The sequence below is a fragment of the Rhinoderma darwinii genome, chromosome 3 (assembly GCF_050947455.1).
Source record: "Rhinoderma darwinii isolate aRhiDar2 chromosome 3, aRhiDar2.hap1, whole genome shotgun sequence".
Taxonomy (NCBI): domain Eukaryota; kingdom Metazoa; phylum Chordata; class Amphibia; order Anura; family Rhinodermatidae; genus Rhinoderma; species Rhinoderma darwinii.
This window is the reverse complement of record NC_134689.1, coordinates 80,357,748-80,369,665: the sequence shown is the minus strand read 5'-3', so window position 1 is coordinate 80,369,665 and position 11,918 is coordinate 80,357,748. Positions and strand designations below refer to the sequence as shown.

The following is an 11,918-nucleotide window of genomic DNA, read 5'->3' as shown; positions in this document are numbered from 1 at the left end:
TTTTTGGTTCATCTGTTGCCCTATTTTAATCGCTATTTTTAGGTCATTTAAATGTATTTCTTCTATGAAGAAGACCTTACTGGTGTTTTGTTTTTATATATTTTTTTTCAGGCAGGAGCCCAAGTCAGCCTGGCTGATGTCTGTAGATCTGAAGAGAAAGAACTTCGGTGGTACAATTTATTAAACTACGGATACCTGAAGAATCAAAAGGCAATTATTAAGCAAAACACCGATTGCCCTGAAGAAAATGCTGAAGGAAGTCCTGTAAGAAATTCCTCTCAAACCAAGAGTTTCTCCATGTTTCTATCACTTTATATTTCAGATCCCTCATGCTACAGCGGTTGTATAGCAATAGCCTGTTTCAGGGTTCAGTGACACAGCTATAGTTCCATGCTCTTATGATGTAAGGGTTCATGAACACTGCCATACTACGACTCCGTAATAGGGCTGCCATTAAAAATCCATGAGGCCTCCAGTGTACTTCCGTATCCCTCTAATTTCATACAGAGACATGAGGTTTTTTTTGTTGGCAAAAAATTGTGAGATGCTCCATCAGACGCCGTATGTTTAAAGGTTTTCTGCTCCAGAGACAAAGCCTGCATCGGAGCCGTGAGGCTTGATACTAAGGAGCCATACTTCCTCCATGCACTGATGTACAGGCTCTATGCATGAGCCCTTGAAGAAGGTATCTGGGGTTTAAAAATACCTTAAGGACAGGCTATTAATATTAGTGCGATAGGGGTCCAACGATCGCCACTCCTGCCAAACAGCTGTTTGAAGTGGCAGCGGTGTTCATGCTTCAGCTTTGTTATTTACATCAAGTTTCAGTCTTATTCGTACTTGCACACGTCGTAACTTTTATAGTGGTTGTGCGTGGTATTGCAGCGTTGTCCCATTTACTTGAATGGGACAACACTGCAATACCATACATAGCTGCTACAAAAATAATGGCGTGTACAAGTACGTACCAGACTGAAACCCAATGTAAATAATGAAGAGACTGCAATACCTAGTAGATGTTTCAAATGGTCCCGTCAAACAGAATTGCCACATTTATTTGCTCTTTATTTACAATACAATATTTTATATTAACCACTTACGGGACAAGACATATTGATAATGTTGTCTTTCTTCAGGACTCTGTGTCTGCCCTATTGGTACAAACAGCTGTTGAACTTGAGGATGTGGAAAAGCTTGAAGACACTAGACAAAATGAGGATAAAGATATCATTTGGTAAGCTGCAAGTGCGGCTGCTTATGTCCATTTATTTAGCTCTACCATATTTTACTGGAAATATATTCACATCCGTTCCCGCTACAATGGATTTTACAATCTAATTTTCCTAGTTCACATCCTCACACATAAGTAATACGTTTAGAGATGTAGGGCTTTCCTATTCCTCGCGGGTCCCCTGCTCTGGTGGAACAACTAGTGATGATGCATCCATAGCAATGTCACATGGCTGCATAGTGCTGCCTTGGAAAGTTCTATCCCTATAGATGAAACATCACTTTGGCGATCATCACCACAGTCTAGAGCCTGCTGTTGCAAACCTATGACACATGGCGTGTTACTGCAGCCTAGTTGTTCCACCAGATTCGAGGACCGGTGAGGAATCTTGATAGTAATTTGTTGTCGTGGTCAGTCCGCCGCTGGTTTGGAGTACAGGTTTTTAATGTTTGGGATATTGATGATCTCAAGTTCAGTAGAGCTTTAACAATTTATTTTAATTTTAAAGTGAAGCTCCACATCCCGTTGTTTTGGTTTAAACCATATACTGACAATATACAAAATCCAGACTTTGTTTCCATCTTAATTTTTGATAAATGTTTAAAAAAAAATCTTATAAAAAGGAAAAAAAAATATTTTGGGTGTAATTTTCTTGGCTAATAAATAGGCCCACTTATTTCTGTTGCAATTAATTTCATTGTTTGGTGAAAAAAATATTATAAAATACAAAATCGTAAAATTCAAAGTGTGAGTATAAGGCTCAATGCACAACATGAGCTTCTTTTTTTATTGTCTAACCAAGCTCTGCAGTTTATCTAAGATTAAGAAATTGCTCCATCTGCTGGTAAACTTATAATGATACAGTTTGTAAAGGGTATCTAAACGTTCAAACTTCTGACATGTCATAGTGACATGTCAGAAGTTTTGATTGGTGGAGGTCCGAGCACTGAGACCCTCACCAAACGCTAAAACGAAGCGTCAGAAAGCTTGTGTGAGCGTTAAGCCGCTTAGTTTATTTTTGGCTTTTTCTGGAAATCAATGTAGCGGTGTACGGGCTCAATAGAAAGTCTGTGAGCCCGTACACCGCTACATCGGCTTTCCGGAAAAGCAGAATAGAAACTTAGCGGCTCAGCGATCACACGAGCTCTTCTGCCGCTTCGTTTTACCAATTTAAAGGGGCTTCATTGCTCGGACCCCCACCAATCAAAATTTCTGACATGTCACTTTGACATGTCAGAAGTTTGTTGAACGTTTAGTTACACTTTAACTGAAATCAATGGAATTGCTGTAATATTATTTTACGTATATTATAAAAACCTGAGCTTAATATATTTCTGCAACTGCTGTGTTCACATCAGCATTGTGTTTCCGTTGAGGGGTTCTGTCTGAGCTTTTTGTTGGGAAAGGCAAACGGAAACCGTAGCTTCCGTTTGCATCACCATTGATCTCAACGGTAACGGATACTTTGCTAATGGTTTCTGTTTGTCACCGTTCCGTAAGGGTTCCGTTTTTTTCATGGAATCAATAGCGCAGTCAACTGCGTTATTGATTCCGTAAAGAAAACGGAACCCTTTCACAAACGGCCACGTCAAAGATCGCCACGTCTGATTGAAACACCTTTTTTCTCATTGAAATCTATGGGCAGATGTATGGAGGAGTTCAGCTTCCGTTTTTTCAGCTGTTTTTCGGGGCGTTCACAGCCATGTGAACATACCCTAAGGTTGCAGCTGTCACGTGCTGTGCTTACTGCCATCACCATTGCAGCCAGTGATTGGCTGGAGTGGTAATGTGCTGGTACAGCCTGTCATAGCTTCAGGCAATGTAATTACAGACTGTTGGAGGACCATAGACCAATGTTCTTGGGGCAGCTGGGGATTTAAAGGTAAGTTTGATCTTTTTTTCATTAAGTTATGCCATATGCAGCCCAAAGGTTTTCTATTTTAAAGCCCAGAAAACTCTTTTAAAGCATTCCAGCAGACTCAATACTATTATATCCTCTCACCCTAAGGCATGAAGAATCTGACGTTATGCAGGATGAAGACGCTGGTACAGACAATGAAGAAGATGACGAATATGATGAAAATGTGCAGAGTGAACATGAAGACTCTGATTTACAATCAGCAATCGAGTCAGACCCCATCAAGGTGAGCAGGTGTTTAAGCGTATAGTTAACATTGTCATTAGCATGTGACATTATACTGTGTGAGTTGTGCATGGCCAGCAGGTTACTCAAGATGGTTTCAATCAATATGTATGTATTGATGTTACGTTATCTGCCTCAGGCCCCGAGCACATCATGTTTTGTGCCTATGTTTAGCGTATACGTCAGGAAAAGGCTTCTGACGTATACGTTAAACATAGGGTGGTACGGATGCCTATCAGTGGCATCAGTCACCTCTAAGCTATAATCGTTCATGACGTATCCGTTAAACGGGTACAATTATAGATTATGTGTGACTGGGGGTGCTGTTAGGCATTCGTCACTGGCTTCGGTTTAACGGATATGTTGGAAAGCTCCAGTGGTGTAACATATATGGACATTTAGATTGGAGCTTACTGATGCAGCAGAGGCTGCCCTGCCCTCAGACTCTGGCTGCCCTGTCAGCCTGAAGTCTTACAGGGTGGCTTGCAGGACACCCCCCCCCCCCACCCCCACTCTTCATTGCCAACAGTTTGATATCAGCCCTTGGTTGAACTTGATGAACATGTGTCTTTTTTTCAACCGTGCTAACTATGAGTGCCCATCTTCTATTTTGGCCTAGGAAAGCTACATCACTGTTGCCATGGGGGGTGGTCCTGCAGTTCACCGTGCGTAACTTCAGATGGGGTATTCCATGAGTGGCACCTGTCACCCGTAGGCCCCTTTGTTAAAGAAAAATAGACTGCGCGGTATATGTTCTTTTGCGGGATCCGGCGGGATTGAAAAGCGCAGTCTACTACGCTATTCCATCCTTTAAAAAAAAAGGTATAATGACGTATACCTGACCAACACAGTCCAAAAGGACATGCCTTTAGCCTCCGTTTGGCTAATAGAGCCTTATGGACATGTTTAGGGTGTACGTTGGGAGCTTTGCTGACATATATGCTAAACGTAGGGCATAAACGTGATGTGCGCAGGGCCTAAGGCATGGCTACCGTCATGTCTTGATATTGTTGTCAATAAACATTATAATTTAATCCTACTTTAATTCATCAAGCATGTAGAAAAACTTGTAAGGTCAAAAATGAAGCAGTTGCCCCACAGCAAGTACCGTATTTTTCGGACTATAAGATGCACCCAGGTTTTAGACAACAGAGAATAGGGAAAAAATGATGTGTTAAAAAATTATTTATTCTGTTTCACCACATTCTGAGAGCCAACATTTTTTTTATATTTTTTTCAGCAGTGTGAGGGCTTATTTTTTGCGGGACGAGCTGTAGTTTTATTGGCACCATTTTTTGGTAAATACGATTTTTTTGATCACTTTTTTTATTTCATATTTTAAGGACTAAGGTGACCAAAAAACAATTTTGATGTTTTAAATTTTTAATTTCATGACTAACCCACCGTGCGAGTTAAATAATGGTATATTGTAATAGATCGGACTATTAGGGACACAGCGATACCAAATTATTTTATTTTTTGCATTGTGCTTGGGGAAAAATGGGAAAAGGTTTTTTTTTAACTTTTAATATATATTTTTTTACACTCCTGAAACAGGTTTTTTTTTCTTACACATTTTATAAGTTCCCCTAGGGGACTTGAACCAGTGGCCACTTTGTTACATGTGGAGTTACTGAAACAGCGCAACTACGTTGTTTCTCTAACTCCCATAGTAGTGAATGGCAGTTACGTAAGCAGAGTAGCATGCGAGCTACGCTGTTTCCATAACTACTGTTCAATTTTATGGGAGTTACGGAAACAGTGTAGCTCAGCGAGTTATGCTGTTTCAGTAACTCCACATGTAATCAAGTAGCCAGGAGAGAACAGAAAGCTAGAACGGGGTTTAGAGGGCCCCGTTCTAGAGATAGGTGCGGGTCCCAGAGGTGGGACCAGCATCTATCTGACATTTATGACATATCCTGTGGATATATCATAAATATCCTTCATAGAAAAACCACTATAAATGCCGTGGTCGCTATTGACCACGGCATTTAACTAGTTAAAGGGGTTTGCCATAGAGAGGCGCATGCGCGAAGCTCCACGAACAGGACGCACCTGATGTGAGCTCCGCTCCGGCAGCACTGATCAAGCCGTATTAGCGCTGTTTTACACAGCTCCTTCACAGCCAAAAAAAGTCCGGTAATGTGCAGTATGACCCGGACCAACAAATCAAAGCCTCGGGGACCGGCAACCCCAGCTCCTTCGCAAACTATACCGGAGATCTTCCGAACCACGAGGCAATCCATCATGGCCGACCCGGCTGCAGCTCAGGTCAGTGAGAGTTTGTTAGCGGCAGAAACATCCTTACCGCCCTCACCTTCAGCGATCGTTACCCACACTGACACTGATGAGTTATTCAGGAATATTGCGGCATTGTTCCGCACGGAACTAACACAGGCAGTGGCCGAGTTTTCCCGCCAAATACATGAAGTGGGACAACAAGTCTCTGACATAGAGAACCGGGCCGATGACATGGCGGACGCCCTGGAGACGGACCGCAGAGATATCGATACACATGCAGCACAGTTGGAGGCACTGGAGCTGAAATTAGAAGATCTTGAGAATAGGTCCCGGAGAGGAAACCTACGTATCAGAGGCCTACCGGAAACCGTTACAGATTTGGAATCCAATCTCACCACGTTGTTCTGTACCCTCCTACCCCAAGCTGCCATTGATTTATTTCAGATGGATAGGGTTCACAGAGCCCTGACGCGACCACGCAACCAGGATTTACCACGCGATGTGATTCTAAAATGTCACTATCCAGAGGCGAGAGATCGGATCCTAATGGCGGCTCGAAGTCTAGCACCTCTACCGGGAATGCCACCCTCAGTCCACTTATATGCGGACTTGGCACCTTCTACACTCCAACGACGAAGAGAAATGCGGGACGTTACTCAAGCTTTACAGAAGGCCCAGATCCGTTACCGATGGGGATTCCCCTTTTCGCTTAATTTTCAGGTCGGCAACAGAACCTATGTGGTTAAATCTCCGGCGGAGGGTCGAGATGCCTTGCAGTCTGCTGGACTTCCATTGGTCCCTATATCAGCCCTTCCGCCCAGACCTCAACGGCCGACTAGGATCTGGACAGCCGGACCGAGAATCTCCAACTCCACTGCGGGGATGCCCGATCCTCGGGGAATAGGAGGACACAATGTATAAGGATCCTTGCTCGATATACAGATGAGTATCATGCCCTTTGGGGAGCCGCATTGTGTCTTTATATCTTGCCTCATCTAGGCCGCCGTTGATATTTCTTGTTCCAAGGAACTTTCTGGCTAGATCCTGTCATCAGGCTTAGTGCTGCTGGCCACCATGCTGGCCTTCATTTTTGTGAGAATTGCTGTAGCAGAGGTGTGCACCCCAAGCGGTGCTACCTGTCTGCGGAATACTCCACGGAATAGTTGGACATTTGTCCATTGTTTTTTGTTTAACTTGTTTATTTCGCTCATTATGCCATGTACAAGCATATATGCCAAAAATATTAGTCACCTGCGTCTGTTACATTGTATGCCTAGAAATTTTCTGCTTGATGTATCTGCCGAGAATATGCCACTTCCTCCCTTGTATTATGTGTAGAGTACTAAGTCATAATGTGAGGGGATTCAACTCTCCGCAAAAAAGGAAAAAAGCTTTTCTCTCGTATATTAAGCATAATCCTGATGTTATTTGTTTGCAGGAATCCCATTTCACACCTACATCTCACCCTAAATTCTTCCATCCCCAGTACACTACATTTTACTCTGCTACATTTCCCTCTAAGTCACGCGGAGTGATCACCTTAATCAAGAATAGTCTTCCTATCCAGGTTACTGAGTCTATAGTAGATCCCCAGGGCAGATTTGTGATCATCCTAGGTGTATTATATGATAAAGTCATATGTATAGTGAATTCGTACGCTCCATATGAAGACCCGCTTCAATTTTTTGACTGGTTACATGATACCTTACTCTCTCTACAATACCAGCATTTAATATGGAATGGGGATTTTAATTTTGTGATGAACACTACACTAGACCGTTCCTCACCCGCTCCCTCTAGACGCACGCATACTCAGGCAGCTTTGATCAAAAAGATTATGGGGTCGCTCTCTCTTGCTGATACGTGGAGAGAATATAATGGGGCGCAACGGGGCTATACATACTTTTCTCCGGCGCATCGTTTATACACCCGGATTGACATGATCCTATCCTCAACAAACTCCCTCCCCTCATTGGCCTACTCTAGACATATCCTATCAGCCTGGTCAGATCATGATATAGTACTAGCTGAATTCGACTTTTCTAAGCGAGGTGTCATGCCCTTTTCCTGGAGGCTCAATGAGTCACTCTTATCTAACCCTACTGTTCAGCAACAGATTCAGACTGAACTCTCTCAATACTTTGTGGACAACTCCACTCCTGATGTTAACTCACATACTGTGTGGCTTGCCCATAAAGCATTTATAAGGGGCAGGATAATAGCAATGGCATCTCGATGTAAAAAAGAAAGGTCTCAGGCGCAAAATGCCCTTGAAGCCAAACTAGCCCGATTGGTAGCGGCCAATCAACGAAGTCCTTCTTTATATCTCATTCGCGCTATTAAAGACACTAAGCTCCAGATTGATATGATACTAACCAATAGGACAGAAAAAGCCCTTAGATGGACTCAATCTAAATATTATAAATGGGCCAATAAACCAGATAAACTTATGGCCCAACAACTTAAAGCTCGGCAGCGAATCAATCAGGTATTTCGTATACAGTCACGCCCGGGACAGATCACCTCCAACCCGGACTGTATTCATGAGGTCTTCACCAGGTTCTACCAAACCCTATATGCCAACCCTTCCCCCCCCCTCTGAGGCTGCGGTGAGGGATTTCCTAGCCTCTGTCAACATCCCTCAACTTTCCAAAAAGGATATTGAATTCTTGAATGCCGAGATATCGAGTGATGAGGTAGAGGACACTATTAAGGAGTTGAAATTGGGGAAGGCCCCGGGACCTGATGGATTCACGGCCTTATATTATAAAAAATTCTCTCAGCAGTTAGTCCCGCATATAGTTACCTTTTGCACAGACCTGATGAGGGGTCGGCCCATGCCCACTGAATTCCTCTCAGCCATGATCACAGTTATCCCCAAACCTAACAAGGACCCCTTGATGGCAGGTAATTACAGGCCGATATCATTACTTAATCTAGACGCTAAAATATTCACCTCTATTCTGGCCAAACGGTTGAACAGGTTTATGTCCCAATTAATCCATAGAGATCAAGTGGGATTTATTCCAGGAAGGGAAGCACCGGATAATGTTAGGAAAATCCTCAATACTATACAGTCAGCCAACATTACTAAATCCAGGATGGTCCTTTTGGCGTTAGACATAGAAAAGGCCTTTGATAGCCTTTCCTGGGAATACCTATTTAAAGTATTAGAAAGGGTAGGGATTGGGGGCCCCTTTCTCCGGGCTGTCAAGACAATATACCACAACCTTAAACTGCCAACTACCACACTTCATCCCATATACATACGGAGAGGTACTAGACAGGGCTGTCCTCTCTCGCCAGCTCTATTTGCACTCGCTATGGAACCATTATCAGAACTTATTAGGTGTAATCCAAATATTACGGGACAGAGAGTTGGTCACGGGGAACAAAAGATAAGTCTCATTGCTGATGATCTCATCCTCACGCTCACTAAACCGTTGACTTCTCTCCCGAATCTGATGGCGGCTCTCGGCTCCTTCTCCGCAGTCTCGGGATTACGTGTGAACCAATCTAAATCGGAGGCCCTGTATTGTAACGTTCCACCTTCCCTGCAAAAATTGATAGAAATAAATTTTGGTTTTCACACCCAAACGCATTACCTCCCTTACTTGGGCATAGCATTAACCTCCTCCCTTGATACAATGTACAAATACAATTACCCACAGGTATTTAAGACCATTAGGGCAGATATGGCAAATTGGGCTAAATTACCGATCTCATGGGTGGGTAGAATTAATACGATCAAAATGGTGACCCTCCCTAGATTATTATATTTATTCAGAACTCTTCCTATCCCCCTCCAGAAAGGTGATCTACAACTCCTCCAGAAAGACATCTTTAAATTTATTTGGAATAATAAACGCCCTAGAATATCGACACGTGTCATGATGTATCGTAAAAGAGTAGGAGGACTGTCGGTCCCCAATATACTACTCTACTATAAGGCGGCTAGGGTGGCCCAACTGTTACTAACGCATCTTCCACCAGATAGGGCACCGGTATGGGTCTCGTTGGAGGCGGCTCAAATTACACCATATTCATGGGGCGCATTGATGTGGATGGTATCTCCACTACCGACTACATTAAAGAATATCTCCCTTCTCTCATACCACTCCCTCATTCTGTGGCGATCAGTTAGATTCCGACATGGGCTGCAGTCCCGGTGCTCCCCGTTGCTTTCAGTGATTGGAAATCCGGGGTTCCCCTCGGGCCTTCAGAGCTCAAGCTATACTTGGTGGTGCTCTAAAACCCTAACAAAAGTCCATGACTTCAATAGGGCTGATCGTCTGATTTCATATGCACAATTCACTGAGACCCATGCCCCCCCTGCCCCAGAACACTATAGGGCTATACAGATATTTTCGTTTTTGCGCAAACTACTACCTGCCCAAACTAAAATGACATACACCCCGCTGGAAAGAATATTAATCTTTTCACCCTCTCGGCAGGGGCTGTTATCTATGGTATATAGTATTTTTAATACCCCTCACCCTGATACCAAATTACCGTATATGTTGAAGTGGGAGGAGGACATGGGGGCCGCGTTATCACCTGCACAATGGAGACAATGCTGTGACACTATTAGTAAGGGTAGCTGGCAGGTATCCCTGGTTGAGACATCCACGAAACTGTTACATAGAGCATACTACGTCCCGGCAAAACTTCACGCCATATACCCAACGGTTTCGGCCGAGTGTTTTAGAGGTTGTGCCTCGGATGGAACTATGTACCATACATGGTGGTCGTGCCCACGAGTCTCAATTTTTTGGTCAGATATCTGTACTTTGATCTCTAATATCTGCCAGTTTACCGTTCCAAAACGGCTCCCTACATGCCTGCTGGGAGCCATTCCTCCCAGAATACCGAACTCCAAATTTAAGCTCGCCCAGTTTATACTTTTAGCGGCTCGAATTTATATAGCGTCCAAGTGGCGTACAGCTGATCTTGATATCTCTATGGTTATTAATAGAGTCAATCGTATAGTCATATTTGAAAAAATGGAGGCGGTGAGAATTGATTCACTCCACCTCTATCGTGCGGTATGGGACCCTTGGCTCTCCTCCCCTCATTCACCCGACTTTCAGTATACTATTACCCTGTAAAATGGGATCCCACAAGGTGATACTAGGAGCGCTCTACAGTAGTATGACTAATATGTATAATTTTATGGCATAGTTGGTTGGTTTATATTTTGTTATTCCTATGTCCCTCCAATCCCTTACCCCCATGTAAATCCATTTCGGTTTAAAACAAGCACTTATTTCTATATCCTCCTGCGTGAGGATTGATTACATGCAATTGTGCATCACATTTCTGTACCGACATATCAATAAATACCTTTTGAAACTAAAGGGGTTTGGCATAAAACACATTTATCCCCTATCCATAGGATAGGGGCTACATGTGAGATCGCTGGGGGTCCGACCGCTGGGACCCCCAGCGATAAGAAGAACAGGGGACCGAAAGTCACCCAAAGCGCTACATGAGAAGCCTGGACTTCCGGGTTCTGTTCCGCAGCTCCATAGAGATCAATGGAGAGCAGCTCGCGCGTGCGCAGGAGAATCCCATTGATCTCCATAAAGCTGCCGGACACAGAACGCGAAAGTCACATCTTCTCATGCAGCGGTCTTGGTAACTTTCGGTCCCCGTTCTCCTTATCGATCACAGGATAGGGGATACATGTGTTTTATGGCACAAGCCATTTGAACTTCCAGGAACACCTAAATTGCCGTTCCAGGCCGTTATAGCATCGTGTCAGAAGCCCGCTCCATACATCACCCCCCTCCAGCTCCATGATGTGACGGCAGTAATGACGGAAGTAATGAAGCGGTCATGGCGCCCGGCGATGCCTGGTCCCTTGACTGCAGACTATAAGACGCAGGGACTTTTTAGCAAGATTTATTAAATGTAAAGGTCTGAGTGATGTCAGATTGAAGGAATTTTAAGTCACATCTAATTTTTGCCATTTAAGAATGTCATTATTTTTATATTGTTTCAGGCAAATATGGTTATTTTTCCACAGTCTACTACGAATAAAACAATGAAAGCAGATTTGTCATCAGAATATGCTCAACTATTTAAAATGTAAAGTTATTTATAAATTAAGCAACTATTTAAGACTTGGTATTAAAGCGGATCTGTCATCAGAATAAGCTGCCCTAGTTAAGCGCAGCATATTACAGGGACAGGTCCGCTTTCCTATTAGCCGAAACACTATGAAAAATATTGTGCCATTTGGCTAATAGAAGTAATCAAAGAATACAGAAGACTCATAATTATCAGTCCGTGTATTCATGA

At 43.4% G+C, this 11,918-nt stretch overlaps 1 protein-coding gene across 2 annotated transcripts in view; it reads left to right on the top strand.

The window, feature by feature from the left end:
• WWC1 (WW and C2 domain containing 1) overlaps positions 1-11,918 on the top strand; it is a 210,153-nt gene that overhangs the window by 174,258 nt on the left and 23,977 nt on the right. For both annotated transcript variants that reach the window (XM_075856421.1, XM_075856420.1), the window contains exons 16-18: positions 112-264; positions 1,137-1,234; positions 3,240-3,375. In XM_075856421.1, the coding sequence (XP_075712536.1) occupies positions 112-264; positions 1,137-1,234; positions 3,240-3,375 (387 nt within the window). The remainder of the gene's footprint in view (positions 1-111; positions 265-1,136; positions 1,235-3,239; positions 3,376-11,918) is intronic.